Source organism: Notolepis coatsorum (genome assembly GCF_963971535.1).
Source record: "Notolepis coatsorum genome assembly, chromosome: 19".
In the NCBI taxonomy this organism is placed as follows: Eukaryota; Metazoa; Chordata; class Actinopteri; order Aulopiformes; family Paralepididae; genus Notolepis; species Notolepis coatsorum.
The window spans coordinates 2,245,949-2,272,014 of NC_140183.1; the positions used below are offsets into that span (position 1 = coordinate 2,245,949).

At 40.9% G+C, this 26,066-nt stretch overlaps 1 protein-coding gene across 2 annotated transcripts; it reads left to right on the plus strand.

The window, feature by feature from the left end:
• Positions 1–1,990: 1,990 nt before the first annotated feature.
• On the plus strand, positions 1,991–25,640 carry eny2 (ENY2 transcription and export complex 2 subunit). Of its 2 annotated transcripts, none has more exons than XM_084335890.1 (5): positions 1,991–2,154; positions 2,371–2,448; positions 15,973–16,043; positions 16,157–16,271; positions 24,778–25,640. In XM_084335890.1, the coding sequence occupies exons 2-5, from the start codon at positions 2,381–2,383 to the stop codon at positions 24,878–24,880; spliced, it is 357 nt and encodes a 118-aa protein (XP_084192016.1). In that variant the 5' UTR covers positions 1,991–2,154; positions 2,371–2,380; the 3' UTR covers positions 24,881–25,640. The 2 variants fall into 2 exon arrangements, with proteins under 2 accessions (XP_084192016.1, XP_084192017.1); XM_084335891.1 differs by having other exon boundaries at positions 16,157–16,231.
• The last annotated feature ends 426 nt before the right edge of the window (positions 25,641–26,066 follow it).

Below are 26,066 nucleotides of genomic sequence, written 5' to 3' on the forward strand. Positions count from 1 at the left end.
ATAGGCTCCAACCAAACCCAACCAAACCCTGTATATATATATATATAATATATAATATATCCGCAGAGCTTTTAGAAACAGACAATTAGCAGGGTGTAGCCTACTGTAGATGGGGCAGGGCAGCAGCATAGTCCCTATATGAGTGGCCCCTTCTGCCCCTCTGGCATTTCCACCAAATCTCATTTCTTTCGATTTCTCAATCTGAAAAGGGCACCCTGGGACCTAAAACTGAAATAAAAAAATGTATTACAGTTTATATTGGAATACATCTTTTATTTAAGTGCATATGGAATTTGGAGGCAAATTAATCCTAAAGTATAACTAAACCTATTTGGATTACATTGCTGAGTTTGAGTATTTCAGTAGATTACATTACTGAGTTTGAGTAGTCTACTCTAGATTACATTACTGAGTTTGAGTTTTCCAGGGATTACATTACTGAGTTTGAGTAGTCTACTCTAGATTACATTACTGAGTTTGAGTAGTCTACTCTAGATTACATTACTGAGTTTGGGTTTTCCAGGGATTACATTACTGAGTTTTGAGTATTCCAGGGATTACATTTAATCTTTCCAACCCTGTATTTACAGTAGTTGCGGTTAGTAGTAGTTAGTTAGTAGTAGTTAGTTATAGGTAATACTAATAAACTGTTTTTGTATAACACCTTTCATACAAGAATTGCAGCCCAAAGTGCGTCACAGCAGTGATGTACACACAAAATAGACATATAGGCATAAAATGAGCATAACATTGGCTTAATTATAGACAGGCATAAAATGAGCAGAGAATTTATATTAAAACCTCCCTAAACATTTGTAATAGATTTCTGAAATTAAAATCTGAAAAAGAAAAATTGATTTTTGATTAGATTTCTGTGTTAAAATGTCCAACCCCAAGAGGGGCTCCTGCACAGGTCCCGCCCCCCTCCAGGGTCTGAGGCCCCGCCCACCTCCAGGGCCTGAGGCCCCGCCCACCTCCAGGGTCTGAGGCCCCGCCCACCTCCAGGGTCTGAGGCCCCGCCCACCGCCAGGGTCTGAGGCCCCGCCCACCTCCAGGGCCTGAGGCCCCGCCCACCTCCAGGGTCTGAGGCCACGCCCACCTCCAGGGTCTGAGGCCCCGCCCACCTCCAGGGCCTGAGGCCACACGTTAAATCTTGATTGAATTGATTAGTAATATATTCCTGCCATTAAAGTCAATGCAAAAGATTGTAATAGATTTCTGTTAGGTACTCCTTGCCAGTGTTGTTACTTGAACAAAGTCTTCAGACTAACCAGCCTCAACAAACTGCTCAGAAGTCTTCCCCTTTGTGACGTCGTACAGATATAGGAGCAATCTATTAGCTTTTAACAAGCTGTCCTTTTGGCAGCGATGAACACATGCCCACCCTTATATCACACTGAATTACAGTTGCCAATAACTGTTTTTACTAAAAAGCAATGTTTTATCCTTCATCTGGCTAATCAATCATGACATTTTCCTAATGAAGACCCTGTCAGGTTTAAACCGTATTGCTTTTTAGTCATTAAAGTACTGGCAGCTGTAGTGTGTTTCCATTCAGACCTCTCACGTACCTATATCCTGCACCTGGCCTCTGAACAGGTTGGATGTGCACTTTACAACACAAGGAAGACATTTAGAGAGATTTACTTTTGGAAGGAAATACAAACAGTTTCACAGAAATCAAATCAAATCAAATCGTTGACAAGTTACAAAACTATGGGGTTTTGTGTGTACATCACTGCTGTGAACACACAAAATAGACATATAGGCATAAAATGAGCATAACACTGGCTTAATTATAGACAGGCATAAAATATATATATTTAATGCGTACGGTTAATTAGTCCCACCCTACTCGTTCAATCTTTTGATGAACAACACCGCCGCCGTGTGGCGTGAAGCATGATAGCACTCAACCTACAACAGGTAGGAACCATTGTGTCCGAGGTCGAGTTGCTCGCGGGACTGTGTTCTGTGTCGGACTCACTCTCACAGTGTTTCTCTGAAGTTAAAGAAGAAGCAGCTCGGAGGACGTTTCACTTCTTTACCTCCGTGTTGACATGTCGTCGATATAGCTGTTTAAGTGTGTATTGAGTGTCGTTGTTAATGACGTGATAATGTGGTAAAAACACACGAACACCTTTACAGTTTTGGGTAAGTTAAGCTAAATGCTTTGAGCAACGATGGTGTTGTTGACATCTTAGCTCGCTAGCTAACGTTAGCCGCCTAGAATGTGTGTGTGTATGCATCAGCACTGGCGTTTTATGTGAAGAAAAACAGTGATGTTTGTGTTCCTAGTTGACTAACCACTTATTATAAGCTAACGTTAGCTACACAACATTAGCTAACACGACGTTTCTTTATTTTCAGGTGCAATACTATGAGCAAAGAGTCCAAAATGAGAGCAACAATAAACCAGAAGTTGACGGAGATGGGAGAACGAGAGAGGTGAGAATAACTCCTACGTGGAAGTTAGAACTATAGACGGGCTCTTTGACGCCCTCCTGCACAGCTATCCTAAAGAGCTCTGCTAAACAGCTCTGCCCAAGATCTAAAATATCTACCAGCATCCGGACATTAGTTTGAAAGACACTGCTTTACATTGGGTATCACAAATTAACCAAACATGACACCGGTCTTAACATTTGTGAGTTAAGCAGTGATGTAGTTATCATAAAAGTGCACCTACATATATAGGAAACCCTACCCATAAATATAAAGCTTTAGAGTTGATGGGTCATACATTTTTTACATGGAATGGGACCATATGGCAGCCATCTTACCTGGCTCCACCTGCTTTAATTGGAACCCATGGTGAAAGAGGCTCACCTTGTATTTCTCTGCCAATACACCTGTGCTTTTTCAAATTCAGAGTGCAAGACAACTGTGCCTGTCTAGAATGCTTTCAACCAAGATAATCTCTGAAATGGCTGCTAGCTGCCGTCATTGCTAACAGCTAATGCTAGTGGACCAGGCAAGCGAATTTTCCGGGAACAAAAGCATTCATGGCAAACATACGAAATGTTGCTACAAAATGTAACATCTCCGGTCTCTTTCTTCATATTTATTTTCTCCCAGCTGTTAACTCATTCAGAGCCACGCCCATATGACCAAATTAGGTCTAGCGTGCCAGCACTGAAGTCAATGGGAGGATGGGGAAATTTGCGAACGCTTAAACTATATCTTAAATTATGGCTATGGGTAGGGGCGGCTACGTGGCGTAGTGGGCAAGGCGCTCGCCACGAAATCTGGAGATGCTGGGCTTGCCTGTTCGAGCCCAGCGCTCCACATTTGCTTTCAGTTTAGCTGGTCGTCCGTACTAATACACATTGGCCGTATTAGGGGGTGGGAAACTGATGGGTGGGGATCGGGCGTTGTGGACAGCGACTCCTACAGGTCGGTTGGTGCGCCTGCGCAGTAGAATCAGGAAGTGTCGGGGGCAGCGTGAGCCTCCCACGCGTTACTCCTCGCCACTGAGAGATCGAGCTGCGCAGGTGAAAAGATGCGACTGCTGTTACCTCAAGTACCGGAGGGGACTTGTGCTATGTATGACTTAGTCCACATTGCAGCCGGCTTGTGGGAGGCAAGAAACAGCGTTCGTGACAGGGGAGGGTTGAAATGGATGTTACGAAATTGGGATGGGAGAAAATATGGAAAATGGGAGAAAACGTGGATAAAAAAAATTATGGCTAATACACCCGTCGCTTATCAATGACTTGCTTGCAGTCAACATGTACGAAACGTATTGTTTTTTCATTGGTACATTTCTGTGTTATACCGTTTTGAATACGAGTATAGTTTTGGAGATTTCTAGTAATTCCAGAGAAATCCGTGATAATAGCTCTTTAGTGGAATACACAAAACACGTTGTCATTTTTCGGCTGATTTATGAATCGTTTTCAAATAACCGCTAGATTATCGATAGTATATGTGTCGTTATGCAAGCTAGAGAAGCGGGCTGAAAAATCTATTATCCATGACTTGGTCAGCACTAACGTTAAGCACACACACACGTGCTCCGATGGCGGAGAAAAAAACATCTGATTAACCCAATACTGGTAAAATAGAGTCCTTACCTCACATCAGATGTTCTGCAAAAAGATTAATCCAATTCCTGATCGTCATTCCAAATATTGATCGCGTTTATTGATCCAACGTTATAGTCCAAAACACATAATCGACCCTTCTCCCAGCCTCGCCAGTGAATGTGGTAACACGATACTGCTTGCCCGAGAAGGGAAACCCCGGAACGGAGTTTTTTTTCCTGATGCACAGTCCCATCCAATCCAATGATGTGCAATACCATCCGGGAGACGATAGGCGGCGGTATTTGCCCTTTTCGAGCTCAGACCCATTCCCAATGATAACGTCCGGCTGGATGGATGACAAATGAATGGATATCGCTAATAAAAGAAATAACGATTAAAACAAGAGTTTTCTCGGGTCTTGGCACGCAACGCATGGCGAGTTAACCCGACTAATCTCGTGGTTGCCACTGAATGGGTTAACAGACAGTTATGCTACTGTAACCAGTTGCGTCTAGTGTTGTATGATTCTTTGAACAGATGCCCATGAACAGGGGAGGAAACTAACTTTTTGGCTTACCAGCCAACTGGCGGGTATCTGATTTTTTTTACCAGCCAAATAGATTTTTTACCAGACAAAAAAAATCGCTAATTGTGATAATTACTTCTTTGTACGTCTTCGTCTAAATTGATTTTCAATCATAGTAAATTAATCACACTGTCTCTACTCTTCAAAATATTACATCATTAAATCACATATTAACATGAAAGAGGGAACTATTCTGGACTGGGTTGGGCTGAACTGGGCAGTGAAAGATGCTGGGTTGGGCTGGTCTAGGTTATACTGAATGATGAATTGAAAATGGGGGACCCTGATGTAAACAAGACGAAAGTCTTTCTCTGGTCTGCATCCCCTTAACAATTGCATGTATTGAGCCGTACTGTACTGTACCCATTCTGCAATCTGTTAAATAAAGTTTTCATTCATCACAGCTCAACTACTAGGAATGTGTGTCTGACTCTTAAGTGCAGGAAATATTCATCAGAAAGGGGGGACATGATGGATGGAATGGAAAGAGCAGGTTTGACAGGAGCAGGGTTGAAGGGATTGATTGATTGAAAAGTGTATTAACAGATTGCAGAATGGGTACAGTACAGTTCAATACATACAATTGTTAAGGGGATGCAGACCAGAGAAAGACTTTCGTCTTGTTTACATCAGGGTCCCCCATTTTCAATTCATCATAACATATTGGAGTGTGGAGGAAGTGGACAAGGCATTAAGCAAACAGGACTGAAATGGGGGACCCTGATGTAAACAAGACTAAAGTCCTTCTCTGGTCTGCATCCCCTTAACAATTGTGTGTATTGAGCTGTACTGTATTGTACCCATTCTGCAATCTGTTAATAAAGTTTTCAATCAATACTAGGTTGGGCAGTGAAAGAACCAAGCATTTCACTGTAATGTAATAGCTAAATAAAACAACTTGAACTTGACTTGTTACATTTGCACTCTGGTTGTATGCCAAATGTATTCTGGTTGTACTGTACTTGTGCTGTAAGATGACAATACATTGGAACCGAATCGACAACGCTAGGGGTTCAGCGGGTGTATTCTGAATGCCAAATATGACAACATCACCGTTGTGAAGGGCATATGGGCGAGTGGTGATATGCTGGGAAACCCGGTAATAATAAAATGTCACTCGGCTGCATTTAAGCAAAGCCGCTCAGTATAGTCCACTATGTTGAATGCGCGTTATGGTAGCTTGTTACATGCTAGGTAGCTAGCCGGCTAATGTTGTTGACTTGTCATTCTCATCCGACTCGAAGGAGACGCGTCGCGTGCTGTTGTTCGCCCCCATGTCAGACCGCACCGATATCCGAAAGCGACGACTCTACATGCAATTATTTTCATCCACTCATGTGTTTTTGTAAGTTTGTCTACGTTGTCAAGCCGGCTGCCGGTGGCAGGAGTTTGTAGGTCTGCGCGCAGTCAGTGGTCTGTCCACTTCCCCTAGATGGGCGGCATCTTCTAGAAAACGAGTGTTCATTGGAGGAGCTTAGAGCGCATCTGTACAACGATGATGTTCATTGGTTATGGTCTGATTATTATGTGGCGCAAATGGGAGGAATCAAGGGGGGAGTCAGAGTTCGGTTTGTGTCAGTGAGCGAATCAGCAGATTGCAGAATGATTTTTTTGTTTTGTTTTGTAATTACTAGTACTCGCCAGACTGGCGAGTGCTCTTCATGAATTACTCGCCAAACGTAAAAAATACTCGCAATTGGCGAGTAAAGTGGCCTAATTTCCTCCCCTGCCCATGAACTAACTATCCACTCCTATACGCATGCTAGCATATCGTATCCTAAAGGTCGGAACACACCAATCCGATATCAAAGAACTGTTGGAATATAAATAGTGCCTGTCAAATGAGCCATACTATTGTCTCCATGGCTTATGCTAGCTAGCTACACGTCACGGCCTGTTGATACCACGATAGCTAACTAACGTTAACATTACAAGCTCAAAAACCTTATAACTACTACTGTCGGGTCCATAAGTTCCCTGGCAGAATACTTTGTTTGTGAGGACAAAAGTATACAAAGAGGAGAGAACCATTTAAAATCGGGGCATATTAGAGGAGTTTCGGGAATGCCGGCTAGCAAGCTAGCTAGCTACTAACGTCATGTAAAAAACAATAACGTTATAAACTATACACAATATGTACAACGAAACAATGATTTACATTAGTATTTACAGTGATTTTAATATGCAGCGAAATAACGTTATACGATTTAAAATATAAATACAAATATGGTAACGTGATCGTTGCTTTTAAAAATGGTGGTTGGCTTTAGCCACAGATTCAGGGTCAGTTATTTTCCCATTGTACGAATTGTTAAGCTTATGGAATGTAAGGGAAATCTGATCCTAGGTCTGTGACTACAGGCAGGAGGCTACGCTGTGGTGACGTCAGTCAGCAGCGCCAAATAGCAGTGTAGTTTCCCAGCGAACGATAACATAAACATTATTTTGCTATCTTTACGATTAATTGCGAATATTTTCATGTTGATCTATAGATTGTGGATGAATACGCACAGAAAGGTACACCATGCCAACTTTAATGCTTTATTTATCTAAAACAAGCCAATTTAGAAATGGTCAATGTGGAGATACATTAAGTGGAACAGAGGGTGGAACAGGAAAAAAAGAAAATGACGTAACCATTACACCTCCCTATAGGGATAGTAGTATGATGGGATAGTAGATAGTATGATGGGGGTAGTAGTAAGGCTGACCTTCGATTTTTTTTTGGAATTCGAAGCTTTGAGAAAAAAAAATAAAAATGTATAATATATATATATTTTTATGTTGTGGGACTTGTACAGCACTTTGTTCAACTTTGTCAGTGCTGTAAAGTTTAAATCTTAGACAAACAAAACACTTTGCTTTCATGAAATATTATAAGCCGTCATTTGAGGCTTTATAAAAGCAGCACAATGAACACAAATCTGTCGGTGCCGAGTCCGACCTCATCTTAAATAACAAACAGCATTGCTTGTTGTAATTAACAAAGAGAGGCTTCCGGTTTAGCTTTAGAATGGAGTAGGTCGCATGTGACACAGCTGCTCACCCGTTATTTTTTTTTCGTTTTTAAAACCTATTTATATACCATTAATGCGTTTAAAACTTGACGCATATATCAACTGAGACTATCAACTAACTATATTGACCAAAAGAATCGAGATGCCACCAAAGAAAGACCCAAAGAAAGACCCAAAACCAGTCGAAGAGGTCCCGCCGCGGGACCCAGGATACGTACAGCGGACAGCAGAAAATATTGACTTGACAGAGGCCGCTTCAAGTTCAACCCCATCAAAGACCTCCGCAGATACCGAACATATCATCCGGAAAATGGAGGAAATGGGGAAGACAATGGAGAAGAGAATGGAGGAAATGATCCTCCAATCACAACTGAAAATAACTCAAAAAGTAGATGCTATTAAAGAATCTATTGAAGGCAAAATTGATGCGCTGAGAGCGGACGCCGACGCACAGAATAAACGCACCGAGGCTCTGGAGAAAGTAGTGGAAGCCCACGAAATCAATTTCACTCACATCTACAAGGAAGTAGAGGCTAACACAGTTAACCTAACTGCTGAGATGAAGGGGAACTACAATGAAATCAAGACGGAGCTCAGCGAAATAACGGTGGAGCTCACGCGAATCAATAAAGAACAGAAAGCCAAAATATTCGAGATGGAATATCAAAAACGCAGGCTGAATATTCGTATTGTCGGTCTGGACGAATCAGTGAGATGTGAAAACCCTGAAGAGTTTGCCACAGAATTACAGAAAATCTTGGGAACAGGAATCCTTCCTAAAATACCGGAGGTGGATGAGTGCTTCAGATTGGGTCCCCGCTCCATTGGCAATAACGCTAAGCCCAGAGTGATATTAGTTATACTGCGCCAAGTCAGAATAAAAGAAATGATTATGCGTGAAACTCGCAGGATGAAAGGCAATCTGAAACACATGGAGGTACCAATACACTGCTTTGAAGATTATTGTCGTGAGGTAGTGGAACTGCGTGCCAAGTTCAAGACGGTGATGTCTCAACTATACCTGGGGAAATACAGACCCCTACTAATATACCCTGCAATACTTCGCGTCGTCGACAAACAAGGAGCAAAGGTTCTCCTCAACTCGCCTGAAGAGGCAGCCAAATTCCTGTCTGAACAGGAGCAGAATAGTGTATAAATGGCCTTTTAAATCTCAGTTATGCAAGGTCACCATATAGTACAACCTTTAATAACCGAGGATTTGGGACAGAGAGACCTACGTGCTCAGAGTTTTTGAATGCTTTCCCCGACGTGTATATTATTGCGGACATATTGGATTTAAGATTGGAACACTCCAGAACATACTGGAACATTCAGACAATGTAAAAATGACATATTGGAATAATCTAGAACATCGAAGCATTCTTTGATATATGGAGCATTCTGGAATATCAGCAATACGTGGTCATTCATTCTACCAGAAGCCCCTCGGGGGAATAATCAACAGCTATCTAGATGCAGAACCACAGAGCCATCATAGCCGGCCGGCTGAAAGATCACTCTACACAACGATCATCGCCCACCCCGGTCGGGGGAAATGCTGCATATACGTATTTAAAAATTGTTTTTTATTAATGAGAAATAATTTCACTACTTCTCCAATTAATACTTTAGATGTTTAAGCATAGCAATGCTCTTTTAAGATCTAAGTTAATGTTCTCTTCCTTTTACTTGTTTTTTTTTTATTTTTATTTTTTTCATCCGCTCTCTCTGATTTATTGAGGCTCTCTCTTCAGTTCAATACCTTCATATTATTCATGGGTTACTATAAATTACAAGTTCATATAAAATGTAAGTGATTAAGGCATGACAATTGAAGCTTATTTTTGGTCTTTATTTTTAGTTTATCTCATTTAAATTTTTATTCATTTATTTTTTACGGGTAAGTGGCCAAGCCACAGTCGACATTCTACTTATGGTAGAATTTAGAGTGTTAGATCCTATGGTATACATAGGAATGTTAAGGATAATTGGATCATTCTGGGATATCCGGTGGTGCAAGGGAGAGAGTCATACGCAAAGGTTGTGTTCATGGAACACAATCCTGTACGACTCTCGGTGGGAGGGAAGGGTAGGGGATTTTTATTTGTATATATGTATGTTTTTAAGCTCGGCTCTCAACGGGACCTCACTAGTGGGATGTATATCTATTATTGCCTCGCACTCTAGAAGCATTACCAAAAATTACAATGCAACATGTATAGACTATGGCTAGTTTGAATATAATGATATGGAACACCGGGGGAATAAATAACCAACTCAAACGCAAAAGCGTGCTCACACTGATGAAAAAAGAACATGTGGACATTGCTCTGCTAAGTGAAACACACATTCTAGGGAAAGACATAGGTAAATTAGCGGACAACATATACCATAATATCAGTCACTCCTCTATTGGTACGAGAACTCGGGGTGTAGCAATAGTCGTTAAACGTAAGTTGAATATTGTACTAAAGGGAGTATGGTCTGATGTAGAAGGGCGGATAACTATAGCTAAGATTGAACATAAAAACAGGAAAATAGCGTTGATAGCGGTATACGCCCCAAATTTGTACGAAGAAGATTTCTTCACTACACTAACCAATGCAATGTTAGACATTCCCGATTACTCATTTATAATAGGAGCGGATTTTAATGCCATCTGGAACCCAAGGATAGACAAATCTTACCTCGCCTTTTCCAGCGAACAAAAGAATTCATCGAAGGCATTAAAGGATTGGTCAAAGATTACAGGTGTAAAGGACTTATGGCGGTTACTTAATCCCACGACCCGAAAGTACTCTTGTCGATCTGCGAGACATAAGACACTATCCAGAATAGATTATGTCTTTGCATCACAGAGACTATTTGATAATTATGAAGTGGAAATGATACCCAACGCACTATCAGATCACTGTTATTTACTCCTTAAAGGTACATTTGGTATACTATCCTCCCGAGCCCCAAGATGGCGATTTAACTCGTTGCTGCTTAACAACAAGGAATTCATTACACAACTCAAAGAAGCTCTTATAGTATTCCAACGGGAGAATGCAAACTCGGTGCAAGACCCCAGAATAATATGGATGTCGGTAAAGGGAATGATCAAAGACTTCACGGATAGCTTTTCCTCCAAAATGCGCAAGAATCAAAGCACAAAACTGGATGAGCTGGAAACGCTTTACTCAACGTTATTTAATTCTCTGAAATACAACAACTCAACTCGACTAGAAAATCAAGTTAACGTACTAAAAATAGAGATCAATGACATATACAGACAACAATCGGAAATACAAATACGCAGTACAAGACAACAGCAGTACTCCCATGGTTCCAAACCCAGCCACCTATTAGCCATGCGATTAAGAATTAATGCAACATTTGCAGATATAACTACCATTAGAGCACAACAAGTACTTGTAACAGATCCTGTAAAAATAAACGATACATTCAAAGTATTCTACTCCGATTTATATAAATCAGAAATGACCTTCGATCAAAACAAAATGGACACATTTCTTAATCAAATTATTCTCCCTAAACTTTCAGAGGATGACGCTAAACAGTTAGAAATACCGATCACACTAGAGGAACTCAAGAAGGCCATAACCGCAATGAAAAGTGGTAAGGCTCCAGGAAGAGACGGTTTCCCATCAGAAATGTACCTTTCTTGTTGGGACATAATTGGCCCCTTATTACTAAATATGATCTTATACTCAGTCAAGGAGGGGAACTTCCATAAAACTGACAATATTGCACTCATAACAGTCCTCCTTAAAAAAAGACAAAGACCCCAACGAGTGCGGTAGTTATAGACCTGTAAGCCTCCTCGGAACAGATATCAAACTGTACTCTAAGGTATTAGCCATCAGATTACAAAAGCATATGACGTCTTTAGTTCACCCGGACCAAACTGGCTTCATAGGAGGCCGCCTGATCACTGAGAACATAAGACGTATACTGCACGTACTTGATGCCGACAAGGAGGACACCATACCTAAGGCGATGCTGTCCCTGGATGCTATGAAGGCCTTTGACAGGCTGGAATGGTCGTATCTGTGGGCAGTGCTAGAAAGGATGGGGTTAGGAAAAGGATTCATCGATATGATTAAAGTATTATACAAAGACCCATCGGCCATGATTACAACAGGCACAATCATCTCTGAAATATTTCCGGTATCACGCTCTGCCAGACAGGGTTGTCCTCTTAGTCCCGGACTGTTCAATCTATCATTAGAGCCTTTAGCACAATATATAAGACAATCCCAATCCATAGAACCTATCGTAATCAAGGGCACACAACAAAAAATTTGTTTATATGCGGACGATGTAATATTGTTCATGAAAAACCCCAACACCACATTGCCTCATCTGCTCAAGTTGATTGAGGACTTTGGTGATTTATCGGGATTTAAGATAAATTGGCCGAAGTCGGCTTTCCTTCCACTTAACACCCCTGCAAAAAAAGATACAACCCTCCCAGGACAGATACCGATGGTAAAACATTTCAGATGCTTGGGAGTGGAAATATTCCCTACCATAAGACAAACGGTGAAGCACAACTACACAAAAATCCAAAACAAAATCAAAGACGACCTTGATAGATGGGCAAAACTTAAGAACACAGTACAAGCACGGATATCAATAGTTAAGATGGATGTACTACCTAAAATCAACTTCTTCTGTTCAATGCTACCGTTACCCCCTCCAGAGGGTTACTGGAAAAGATTACACTCCTCCACATACAAATTTATTTGGAATAACAAACCACCACGTATAAAAAGATCCACCGCACAGAGAAATAAAGCAGATGGTGGCATGGCATTTCCAGATTTTTTCCTATATTTTAAGGCGTACTCATTAAGTCCATTGACAACATGGTTTGACTCCCAAGCATTAGCATCTTGGAGAAAAATAGAAGAAAACATAGTAGCCCCACATAGACTGAAGGACATAGCATACACTAAACTACCAATCAAGCACTGTGAACGAAAATTTGGCCCCATAATTACTCATGCGATCCGGATATGGCGTGAATCACAAAAAAAAATCCTAACCCACAAGAATGGCACAATCATACTCCCTTATTCAATAACAATGCTCTCTTAATTGGAAAACGACCTATAAGATTCCCTATATGGGAAGAGCAAGGCATACACTCATTAGGGGATGTTTTTAACAAACAGGGTTTTTGTAGTGATAAAGAAATACGCAAAAAATTTAATCTCACCAAGTCCACATGGCTTTTTCACAAACAGTTAGAGCTATGTTTGAAGTCTCACGGTGTTCCATTAGACAGACCAATTGAACACCACAGATACCACAAATTCTTCTACTCAAGAGAGACATCGAGAGGTTTTGTTTCAGAATTTTATCATCAATTACTAACGTCCTCGTATGAAACCCTCCAACTTGACTCTGTCTGGAGGAGGGATATACCAGACCTGGAAAATGACTTTGATTGGCAAGGAGCCTGGGCAAATGTCCGACTTACATCAAGGAACCCGGATCATCAACAAATCAATCTTAACTATATTCACAGGACATACTTGACTCCTATAAGACTGTGCCGAATGGGGCTCAAACAAGATTCCAAATGCACCCAATGTACGAAGGGACATTTATGCACATGTATTGGGACTGCTCACCAGTTAAGGCATTCTGGAAAGATGTGACCCAACAAATATCAAAACTCGTATCTTGGAATATACCTGTACACCCCTCGGTATTGCTGTTGAATGATGTTTTTGAGTTTGCAGTGAATCCACAGCTAAAGAGATTGGTTTTATCGGGTATCACAGTAGCCAAAAAGCTGATCGCATCACGCTGGTTTCAACCGGAAAAAATGTGCCGTAAAGTTTGGTTTCTTACATATCTCGATGTAATTTACCATGAAATATCTACAGCAAGAATTCTGGGTCTCAATGAATCCAAAATGTCAATGTGGTTAGAAGTGGTGGAGAGAATAAAAGCTAGCTTATAATGGTAGTGTCTGGTTAGGTGCGAGGGATAGTGGAGGTACTTCTCAAGGTGGGGTCCGGGAGGGGGGGGTTCGAGCTGAGCATATGTATGTAGGTTTTTTTTTTAGATAACAGGTATTATGGGTATATCTTATATAAAACAACTAACCAAAAGGTGATCTCATTGGATGTGCCCTGACAATTAATGCTTGTATATCTTATCGTGTGTTGTCATGTTTGTTTATATGTTTGTTTAAAAAAGAATAAAAAAAAAAAATACAAAAAAAAAAGAGAGGCAGAGTTGATTTTGCAAAAAAAAAAAATTATATATATATGTTTTTAATAATCGAATTTTATTTTCATATTCGAATCCCATGCCCATCGAACGAAGCTTTGAAGTATTTAACACTTTGAGCGCCACGCCTGGTTTTCCTTTTTACCGGCTGAATGCCACCATCGGCACCAATGTTAACGTTAACACTTTGACTGCCATGAAACGTGTTTTGACGTCATTGCTGGCCATGCTCAAGTTGCCGGGGGACGGTGTACAGCGTCCTTATATCAATATTTCAAAAATCTGCGATCGGATTCATATGTCCCCTCCGCTGGCCTGAGATCCACCAGCAGGACCCACTGAGCTCTCTGGCGGTTCAGGAGCGCCATCTGGTGGCCGATCGGCGCAATCGCTTTAACAGGAAGTGGCATAGAGGTTGTGCTACGTCCGTAGTACTTCCGGGTGCTCGCTATAGGTCCAGCGACTCTGGCTCGTCACGCTACACAGTGATCGATTGCCAATAACTCGATAAACAACATGATTTGGACGTATATACCATTATACAAGCTGGAGATGGACCGGGTAAATTTACATCCCATAATGATAAGATTTCAACTCTACGATGATCGCCCAACGGCGCGCGGAGACTGGGGTGAGTTTCAGCGTGTAACGTTACCGTCTTCGATACTAACTGCTATTATCAACATTTGACCCACATTAGATGATTGGTATAACGCTGCCCACGGAATTATAAGCGGCCCCTAGCCCATCCGGTCAACATCAGATGACGTGTAGTAACTTCTAGAAGTACGTCTAGTTGTAATTTTTTATATCGCGCTGATTGCCATAAAACTGTATTGCATCATCAATATAATGCATTTGGGGCTATAGATCACGTTCTGGAGAAAGCTGCAGAAAGAGATGAAAACATACTTATACATTAGACCATACTTTACTATGAATATGTGAATGAAAAAGTTTAACGTTGCTACACAATGAACAATACATATAGGACTTTGAATGGGCCCTAATAATGGCAATGTAGCAATAGAATTTAAAAAGTTATAGCCCTGCAAAGAAGGGGACTTTCTCCATAGACAAATAGCGCTGGCAATCTATGGTATATCATGAATTTAACCTTAGGCAACCAAAGTGTTAATATCGCCTAATCTATGTTTTAAATTATGGCTATGTGTCTAATCTGCCCATCGCATTATCAAAGACTATTTTCCAGTCAGTGCTGTCAAGGCAGATTGTTTTTTTATCGCGTCGTTTCCGTTTCAGAGCAGTTAGAAAAGCCCCCGTTTTGATATAAAAAACAGCTCATTCTGGAGCATTCTATGAAAATCGTCTTTTAGTGGAATATTCCACAACGTTGATATTTGTCTGCCTTTTTATGAATCGTTTTCAAATAAACGCTAGATGATCAATATTATACGTGCACGCAAGCACATTACGGCCGCGCACGGATAATCGCCTCGTTGATTTCCTCTCGGACTTTTACAGTGAAACCGAAAGAAGACATTTCACAAAACAGCCTATATCTTCATCAAACTTACTCTGATTATCCTAACACTGATAACATAGAGTCCTTACCTGACATCAGATGGTATCCAACTGGTATATTCCAATTCCTGATTACCATTAGAAAAAATCGATACGTGTATGGATCCAACGCGATACTGTAGAGCTCCATGATCCGCGGGGATCTGAGGCTCCAGAATGAACTGTGGTAACCCCGGCTGGATCAGTGGACTGGAAAATGTGGAGTACCGGATTTTTTTCCCCATTCTCATTTTCATTGAATCCATTCCAAAATCAATGTCATCTGGGAGACGACAGGGGGGGCGCTTTTTTCCACAGTGATCGCCGGCGCCGCTCGGCTATACTCGGGTAGGCTCGGTGATGCAATAATTTTTCAGATCGCTAAAAAAAAAAATCTGAGAAATCTCGTGAGTGGCATTCAACGTCACTATTAAAAACCCGAGATATCTCGTGAGTGGCACTCAAAGTGTTAAGACAGCCCTAGATAGTAGTAAGAGTACTTTGCCTGGTCTGCTAACTCCTCAATGGCTGCTGCATTGATTGTCTGTAATGTTCTTGTTGCCAGGTTGAAGGAGCTGCTGAGAGCCAAGCTCACAGAGTGTGGATGGAAAGACCAAATGAAGGCTCACTGTAAAGGTCAGCAATCCTTTATAATGATCAAAATGTGACTATTTATCATTTCTATACAATGATAGATTGGATTCCTATTTATATTCCTAGTTTCTAATGTGTCGCCTGTCCGTCTGCAGAGGTCATCAAAGAGAAGGGTTTGGAGCACGTCACCGTGGAGGACCTCGTGGTGGACATCACTCCGAGGGGACGAGGTACCTACTGTGGGGAACCTTCTAGACTGTTTAGTGTGAGGTAGCTACCTGACCTTTTATTGTGGCGTACCTTCTAGACTGTTTAGTGTGAGGTAGCTACCTGACCTTTTATTGTGGGGTACCTTCTAGACTGTTTAGTGTGAGGTAGCTACCTGACCTTTTATTGTGGGGTACCTTCTAGACTGTTTAGTGTGAGGTAGCTACCTGACCTTTTATTGTGGGGTACCTTCTAGACTGTTTAGTGTGAGGTAGCTACCTGACCTTTTATTGTGGGGTAGCTTCTAGACTGTTTAGTGTGAGGTAGCTGCCTGACCTTTTATTGTGGGGTAGCTTCTAGACTGTTTAGTGTCAGGTAGCTACCTGACCTTTTATTGTGGGGTACCTTCTAGACTGTTTAGTGTGAGGTAGCTGCCTGACCTTTTATTGTGGGGTACCTTCTAGACTGTTTAGTGTGAGGTAGCTACCTGACCTTTTATTGTGGGGAACCTTCTAGACTGTTTAGTGTGAGGTAGCTGCCTGACCTTTTATTGTGGGGTACCTTCTAGACTGTTTAGTGTGAGGTAGCTACCTGACCTTTTATTGTGGGGAACCTTCTAGACTGTTTAGTGTGAGGTAGCTGCCTGACCTTTTATTGTGGGGAACCTTCTAGACTGTTTAGTGTGAGGTAGCTGCCGGACCTTTTATTGTGGGGAACCTTCTAGACTGTTTAGTGTGAGGTAGCTGCCTGACCTTTTATTGTGGGGTACCTTCTACTGTTTAGTGTGAGGTAGCTACCTGACCTTTTATTGTGGGGAACCTTCTAGACTGTTTAGTGTGAGGTAGCTACCTGACCTTTTATTGTGGGGTACCTTCTAGACTGTTTAGTGTGAGGTAGCTACCTGACCTTTTATTGTGGGGTACCTTCTAGACTGTTTAGTGTGAGGTAGCTGCCTGACCTTTTATTGTGGGGTACCTTCTACTGTTTAGTGTGAGGTAGCTACCTGACCTTTTATTGTGGGGAACCTTCTAGACTGTTTAGTGTGAGGTAGCTACCTGACCTTTTATTGTGGGGAACCTTCTAGACTGTTTAGTGTGAGGTAGCTGCCTGACCTTTTATTGTGGGGAACCTTCTAGACTGTTTAGTGTGAGGTAGCTGCCGGACCTTTTATTGTGGGGTACCTTCTAGACTGTTTAGTGTGAGGTAGCTGCCGGACCTTTTATTGTGGGGTACCTTCTAGACTGTTTAGTGTGAGGTAGCTGCCGTACCTTTTATTGTGGGATACCTTCTAGACTGTTTAGTGTGAGGTAGCTACCTGACCTTTTATTGTGGGGAACCTTCTAGACTGTTTAGTGTGAGGTAGCTGCCGGACCTTTTATTGTGGGGAACCTTCTAGACTGTTTAGTGTGAGGTAGCTGCCGGACCTTTTATTGTGGGGAACCTTCTAGACTGTTTAGTGTGAGGTAGCTACCTGACCTTTTATTGTGGGGAACCTTCTAGACTGTTTAGTGTGAGGTAGCTACCTGACCTTTTATTGTGGGGTACCTTCTAGACTGTTTAGTGTGAGGTAGCTACCTGACCTTTTATTGTGGGGTACCTTCTAGACTGTTTAGTGTGAGGTAGCTACCTGACCTGTTATTGTGGGGTACCTTCTAGACTTTAGTGTGAGGTAGCTACCTGACCTTTTATTGTGGGGTACCTTCTAGACTGTTTAGTGTGAGGTAGCTACCTGACCTGTTATTGTGGGGTACCTTCTAGACTGTTTAGTGTGAGGTAGCTACCTGACCTGTTATTGTGGGGTACCTTCTAGACTGTTTAGTGTGAGGTAGCTACCTGACCTGTTATTGTGGGGTACCTTCTAGACTGTTTAGTGTGAGGTAGCTACCTGACCTTTTATTGTGGGGTACCTTCTAGACTGTTTAGTGTGAGGTATCTACCTGACCTTTTATTGTGGGGTACCTTCTAGACTGTTTAGTGTGAGGTAGCTACCTGACCTTTTATTGTGGGGTACCTTCTAGACTGTTTAGTGTGAGGTAGCTACCTGACCTTTTATTGTGGGGTACCTTCTAGACTGTTAAGTGTGAGGTTGGACAACCAACGTTGCCTTTCACTTTCATTCAGTGTGGTTCCCCTTGTGTTCGAGAAGCGTGTTCACCCATATGATATGCGAGTTGTTCATCTCCCCGGATACCCCTTATCCAAAATCTTAATGTGTCAGCTCATGTGTGGACCGCTCCTCTTTGTAAACACTTTAATAACAGTCTATGATTCCGCAGAATGGCAGTGGATACTTGCATCCACAGAAAAAGCTGTTCATATCTAGTAATATTATGAGCACATTCCCTGACCATTGTGTCCAAGTTGCATAAGAAAATTATCCTATCGGTAGTTTCAGCTATATGGTTTGTGAGTCGCTGATTCGCCGTTTTGGCTTATTATTATTTACAGGGATTAAAGTTTTCCATCATTCGTCATATGCGATATACTATATTGTCCACGCTACATAATATATTCTCCACGCTATATACTAGGGATGGGCATTTTAAAGAAAAATCCAGATCGATTGATCGCATGCTATACTCGAGTGATCGTGTATTATACTCGAAAAGGGGAAAAAAAATAAAAAAATTAAATATTTTTCAATTTATTTATTATTTGATTTGTTTTACTTAATTTTGTTCATTCACGTATATGTTTAAGGAAACCAACAAACAGTTATAATCGTACACATACATGTGAAACAAACATGTAAAAAAAAAAATCACAAAAATTATTTATAATTTAAGATCGATTTTTCTCATAGCTACGAGTAATCGATTAACGCCATCCCTACTACATACTATATTATCCATGCTACATACTATATACTATATTCTCTGGCTGTTGTTAATTCTATCTTATTTTATATCAAAGCTGTGCTAATTACAGATGTAAAACAATGCATTTTTAATATGCCTCACAGTGGTTTGGACTTTGGTTCACTAACGTTACCGTCTCATGAGCGAGGCAGCGCATGACTGTAACAAAGTAGCTAGCTTGCTTAGTTGTCTTTAGAGCCATCAAGTTCAAGAGAGAAAAGGGTTTGTTGTTTATTTTTAGGAATTGTACTATAATCCTGTGTAATGCACCTTTACAGCCTTTGTGCTACACATGCAGTTTAGTTCAGTTTGAGAATATGACCTTAAGCATCTTGTTCTACAAACTCTTTGTACCACACCTTGTGTGCAGTCAGTGCACACAGGGTCAAAAGTGCATTGTGGTTTAACACCTTTAAAAAGCTGACAGGGACCAGTGTCTCGTTATTCTTGCTAAAAGCGCCGCCGCCGTCTGTCTTATTTTCTTTGTGGGACTTAATGGCTCAATGTGTACGTGACGACCAACATGTAAATATCTGCCATGTACCCAATAAACCCCAGAGCAATCTGTGAACCCGCCTCTAGGTAAAACCATCCATTGATTAACTGCTGCCTCTGGTCTACTGATCAATCACAACCACAAACACATTCAAAACAGGTTTTCTTTAGTTTGTTTTCTTTTTGGCTGGATGTGACGGGATGTTACAGTTTCTGAAACTACTGGCATGAATGTATGCTCCTTCAACATCAAAATGCTTAGGAATGAATAAAGTGTGCATGAAATAATAGGGGAAAGAAAACGTTAGGAACTTGTTACATTCACCCACACAAGGGCTGAGTAATCACACCCCCCCCCCCCCTCTCTCACACACACACTCTCCCAGCTCTCTTTCTCTCTTTCCCCTTCCTCATCTCTCTCACCCCTCTCTCTCACACACACACACACACACACACACACACACGCACACACACACGCACACACTTCAGAAACAAACATAGTATCAATGAGAGCATCAATAATACACCTGAGTGAAGTATAGTAAAAGTAAAAAAAAATATATATACATATATTCTTTTTTTTGTATTTTATTTTTTTATTATATATTATATATATATATATTATATATATTTTCTTAAAGTTAATCGTGAGATAAAAAAAATTGTGGCGTTAATAGAATCAGGCGATAACACGTTAATACCGCGTTAACTTTGACAGCCTTAGTCCTTTCATTTTGGTTGAGCACCTGCCTAACCAGCATGTCTGTACGGCCCTGTGCCTGGGTGTGCAAGTCCTCCAAGTATGTAGTATGTCACACATACTGCCCTCCATGTATTGAACAGTACAACGGTATGTAGTATGATGTGCATACTTTATGTATGTAGTAGGGCTGGGCGATTCTTGCTAAAAATGTGAATCACGATTTTTCTCTCTAAGAATTGAGATCACGATAAAAAAAAATTCCAATAGAATCATTTATCATAAAAAAAGTAAAGTAAAAATAAATATATAATAATAAAAAAATCGTCATAACTTAGAAATGAGATTGCATGAATCGAGATCGTGATTTTTTTTCCGATTAATTGCCCAGCCCTAGTATGTAGTACTTCTAATAAATTCAGAAGCAGTTCGTTTCTTCATTTGACATTCAATGGTGATTAGAACACTGAACTTTACGCATTACTGCCGCCCTGTGGATGGAGTGATGAGGATCACCATTTAGGAGTGTGAGGCGTGTAGTAGGCTACATATAAGAGCCCTAAGATGTGTTCTGTCCCTCTTCTTGTCTGGCTGTTATTATTATTATCTACTCTTTGTTCGTCATTAAATATTAATTTGTTAGGATTCTGTGGAATAAAACAAGTTGACAGAGATTGACACCATGTTGGCCGATAGTTGCAGATATTACAACTTCTTAAAAAGAAGCTTGAGCTCGACGGGCCCGGTACACGCCAACATTTATATCACGTCATAAATAGATCAATACAGTCCGTATTAACACATTGGCCGCCATGCATTGTACCCATCTTTGGGCCCAGTCTGCCAGCGCTGTAAGCCTATGGAGATGTTTACCTTCTTTGCAGGGCTATAACTTTTTAAATATTATAGCTATATCGACATTACTATTGCCCATTCAACATCGGGTATCTATCGTTCCGGATGTGGGAACGTTATATTTTTTCATTCATACATTGTCGTGTTAATACCGTCGTGAATATAAGTATGTTTTTAAGGTTTTCTGCAGTAATTCCTAAAACGCGAGTTATAGGCCCTGACGCATATGATAGATTATCGATTGGCGTTTCTTTCCTATACACGCTATATTAAAAAATTCAAATGTATATGATCGGTATACATTATGCTTCATCATGCGTGAAGGAAAGGGGGGGGGTCGTTTATAATTCCTTGATCGTCAGTAACGGCTTTATTTAGTATGGGTTGATACGTTGATCAGACTGATTGCAAACAAAGAAATGGACAATCAAGCTGAAAATAACGTTAGATTCCTCTTACCGTTCGCCGATGAGACTGGAGGAAAAATATTCCAATTATTTGACGTCGATCTGCTAGATCCATTTCCCGTTTGTATGATGCAATAAACGCCGGAGTCATATTGATTATTGTGTTTCGAAAGCGATCCCAATGCACTCGAGTGTGTATCTAGACCCACGCTACACGATATTACTGCCGGAGGATTCTCCCAGATGCACCGAGGGCCACTTCCGGTTTGGCGTGGAGTGTAACTCGCCCGAAATCCACCAGGCGGCGGTATTGAGGTGTTGCAATATTAGATCAGGGTCCAGCTGCATCCCGGAGGGAGGCTGGATGAATTATGAATGCCATGACGAAAAAATGAAATATTGATCCCAAAAACGAGTTCCCTCGTTGTTGGCGCACAACGATTGGCGGGCAATAGCGAGTATACTCGTTGTTGGCGGACAAAGTGTTAATTAATAATGAGTTTATTTTTCAAATGTAGCCAAGAGTAAAGACCCTAACCCTATCAAAACAGCAGTCAAACTCAGCACTACGTTTGTCTACCAATGATTTTAAGTGTTATTAGCTAAATATGAGTTTATAAATATATCTACGCGATAAATAATTTCATAAAACGACACTACCCAGTAGGGGTGGGGGAAAAAATCGATACGTAGTAGTATCGCGATACTTTGCGTGGCGATACTGTATCGATACAGGGACGCCCAGTATCGATATTTAATTATTCATAAAAAAAAGGAATATATATAAGGATGTTGCATTGTTCATTTCAATACCTGTAATAGTACAGTAGTCTACACACACACACACACACACACACACACACACACACACACACACACACACACACACGTGCATTCAGTTAAGTTGGAATATGACTGTAATACAAACAGTTCAGTTTGTCAGGTACATGCAACACAGATTACAGTGTTTACAGCTGTCTGCTTGAGAAAATACCATGTTCTGCAATAAAAATGATTAGATAAAACATGTTGACAAAGTTTTACTTTGCAGTTGAAAAAGATAATAAATTAAATAAATAAAAAAGAAAACGCAAAATATCGCGATGTATTTAGTATTGCGATACTATCGTATTGTGCCGCAAGTATCGCGATAGTATCGTATCATGAGGTCTCTGGCGATTCCCACCCCTACTACCCAGCTCACACCAGCCTCTGTTAAAATTGCATATGTCCGGATGGCAAAATGCAGTACTGTATCTACAAAACTACAAAAGATCTAAATAATCTGCCCTTTATTCATTTGCTTAGATTGTTTGTACACTTGATCTCAAGAAGGTGCTGAATGAGCTCAGTGGCACTTCTTCAAAAAACATGAAAATTATAAGTAAGGGATAATGTATAGCTACGAGGTCATTGTCGCAAAATAATTGACCGACACAGAGTTTAAAATACCGAGCCGCCTCGGCGAGGTGTTTTAAACGTCAGTGAAGGTCAATTATTTTGTGACAATGATCGAGTATAGCTATACATTATCCCGCTTATTACATGGCTAACTTACTAACAATATACCTAATTCATTTTACATCGACTCGCAACAGTAACACTGGTTCTGGCTCCGCTGAGTGCTCGTCGCTCCGCCCCCCAGCAGCTTCCCCGGCAGCCGGCAGTTTGCACTGATGTCAGTGGGCTTGATTGCGAACAGCTGCGCACAGCGGTCATTATTGTGGGCTTGATTGCGAACAGCTGCGCACAGCGGTCATTATTGTCCCACAGCGGTCATTATTGTCTGATAACTGACCTCTGACGCACGCTATTGACCAATCACAAGCAAGCATTTCGGCGAATGTGAAAACGCCATGTAATAATAATTGATATTGTCCTTGGTTCATTACAATGTACTCCAGCATAGTAACGGACACAATATTCCGGAAACTGGGAATACATTCCCTGAGGTCCATAGATCTCCCTAGATACCAAGAACATGCAAATGGGCCTTGTAGAAGTGTAGCAATCGTCCATTTACTTGGGTATATACTTTTAGGTGAATTTTCTGAAAATATGCCTAGGGCTTAAAAGGTTAAGAAAAATGCTTGAGGTAATTTTGAAATGTTGTCATCACAGTTTGTCCAGCAGAGCGCGCTCCGACTCCTTTTTTGTTTATCTCAGCAGACTCGGTAGCACTGTCTGCATGAATCTCACAGCGAGCTTGATAGAGTGATACATGGTTTAAAGTTAGTAGAGAGGACATCAGACATCAGCTTGATAGAGTAGAGAATGTGTAGTTTAAAGTTAGTAGAGAGGACACCAGATGTTTTTTGCCAGTTTATGTTGCTTTTTTAATATACATACATATTACCTAAATATAAAGATACGTTCATCATTAGTGAAGATTAAGCTATTTAGAATTGAATACAGAATAGAACATGCAATGCACGGGCGGTTGGGTGGCGCAGCGGTCTAAGCGCTCGTCACCAACGCAAGACACACCGGTATCGAATCCAGCTGTCGGCGTTGCATCCGGCTTGGCCGGCCGTCATACTGGCTCAATTGGCAGTGTCAGCTGGAGGGAAGCCGGTGGGTGGTAATCTGGTCGTTGTAAACAGCGACTCCTACAGGTCGGTCAGGGGCGCCTGCACAGCAAAGAAGGGATATGATGATGGTAGTGTGACCTGCCACGCGTTACACTTCACCAATGAGAGTCCACGCTGGCAGGTGAAAAGAGGTTGCTGGCTTTCTCCTATGTGACGGAGAAAGCATCTGAAAGACTTCAGGGCTCCCTAGACCGACCAGTGGGGGGCACATACACGCAACGACCAAGAAGGGGAGGGGGGAATTGGCATAACGACTAAATTGGCATGGGTGAAAATCAGAGAAAAACAGGAAGAAAAAGTGGATAAAAAAAAAAGAATAGAACATGCAATGCAAACTAGTTTGGTTCCAGCTTGAATATAATTCAGTTAATGTCTTACACTTTTCTTTATTCATGTATTTTCTTTACAGATGGCTGAGGTTGGAAGTAGTAAAGTGTGGGACTACATAAAAAATACCCGATGAATAAATATATATATCGACAGATATTCTTTATATATATTAAGAATATCTGTTGATACTGTATATCAATATACAAATATTTTACTCCCATATATCTGTATCGGCCCCAAAAATGTGTCGGGCTCTTGTTGGCCGGTAATGGTAATCGTGCTATGATTGCGTGGATGAATAACGGATGCGTGTGTTCTGTGTTCCTCTCTCAGCCCTGGTGCCAGACAGCGTGAAGAAGGAGCTCCTCCAGAGAATAAGAGCGTTCCTGGCTCAGCACGCCACATAAACATGCCGGTTCTTTTTACCATTTTGTAATGAAACATTTAGTTTTTTGACCACTTGCCTGTAGACCTGGGGAGTCACGTGGTTCCAGGATTTATTTAGCCTATGGTCTTCTTCTCAAGGTAGCAGGTTTATATTGTTCCACTTATTCAATTGGTCTGACATTTGACAGGGGCAGAGTTGAGCATAGTTAAACAAGATATGCGTTTTTACATCTGAGAAAAACAAGGAAAAGGTTATGGGTACAAGACCGGCGTGTACCTAATGCAAAACTACCAAAGGGTTAATTGCATTTGACGACCAGTCTGCAATGAACACAGCGGAACGGAGAGGACGGCGCTACACAACCAAAACAGTCCAAACACACTATTGGAATGATTACTTGACTTGTTTATTTTTAGATGCCATAATTTTTATGTTTTATTGATGGCTAAAATGAAAACCAAGATGACCAATGAGAATGGGATGTCAACGCCGGAGCAGTTGTGCACTTGTGATTGGTCGAAGATTGGTGAGGCTTTACCGTACTTATGGGTTCTCTAGTAGTTGCCATGGAAACAAGTAAAGATTATGATTTTCTCAAAATATGAATTCAAAACATTTACCTCGTATCGTATCATAATTCAATAATCTACAGATCAGATTATGAACCTACACAACACTGTTTTCCTGTCATCACAGGTGGAACCTCGCTCTCCAGGTCTATATTAACATCATTTTAATTTTGTTTTAAATTGTTTTCATGATCTGTAGATTTGAGTGACTAAAGATATATAACATGAGTGTTACTGTTTGCTATGTGTTTCCTTTGTCCAGTAAATTAAAATGTATGAACACACAAATAATTACAGTATAACCTTGCAGTATGTGAACGTGCTGTATAAATACAGTTTTTATTTGACACAAACTAGGCTTTTGCTTTGGATTGAGGGGTCAAGGAACGGGACTAATCGAGATAAGAACGATCATGAAATAACCTCTGAGGTGTTTTATATAGCGATGTCCGATATTATCGGCCGATATTGGCATTAAAATGTACCGGTAATATCAGAAATGATCGGTATCTGTTTTCAAAAAAAAATAAGAAATATCTTCTTAACCTTTATTTATCCAGGCAAGCAAGTAAGAACAAATTCTTATTTTATTTATTGTCAAAAGTATGCATAATGTGTTAATTCCACGACAAGAGATATGTAATATTAATTACCTGGAATTATTC

Bases quoted from the DNA above. Each gene is read 5' to 3' on its own strand.
- eny2 (XM_084335890.1), top strand. From the start codon at position 2,381: ATGAGCAAAGAGTCCAAAATGAGAGCAACAATAAACCAGAAGTTGACG. The intron at 16,044-16,156 runs GTCAGCAATCCT...GTCCGTCTGCAG, and splicing joins AATGAAGGCTCACTGTAAAG to AGGTCATCAAAGAGAAGGGT. The intron at 16,272-24,777 runs GTAGCTACCTGA...TTCCTCTCTCAG, and splicing joins TCTAGACTGTTTAGTGTGAG to CCCTGGTGCCAGACAGCGTG.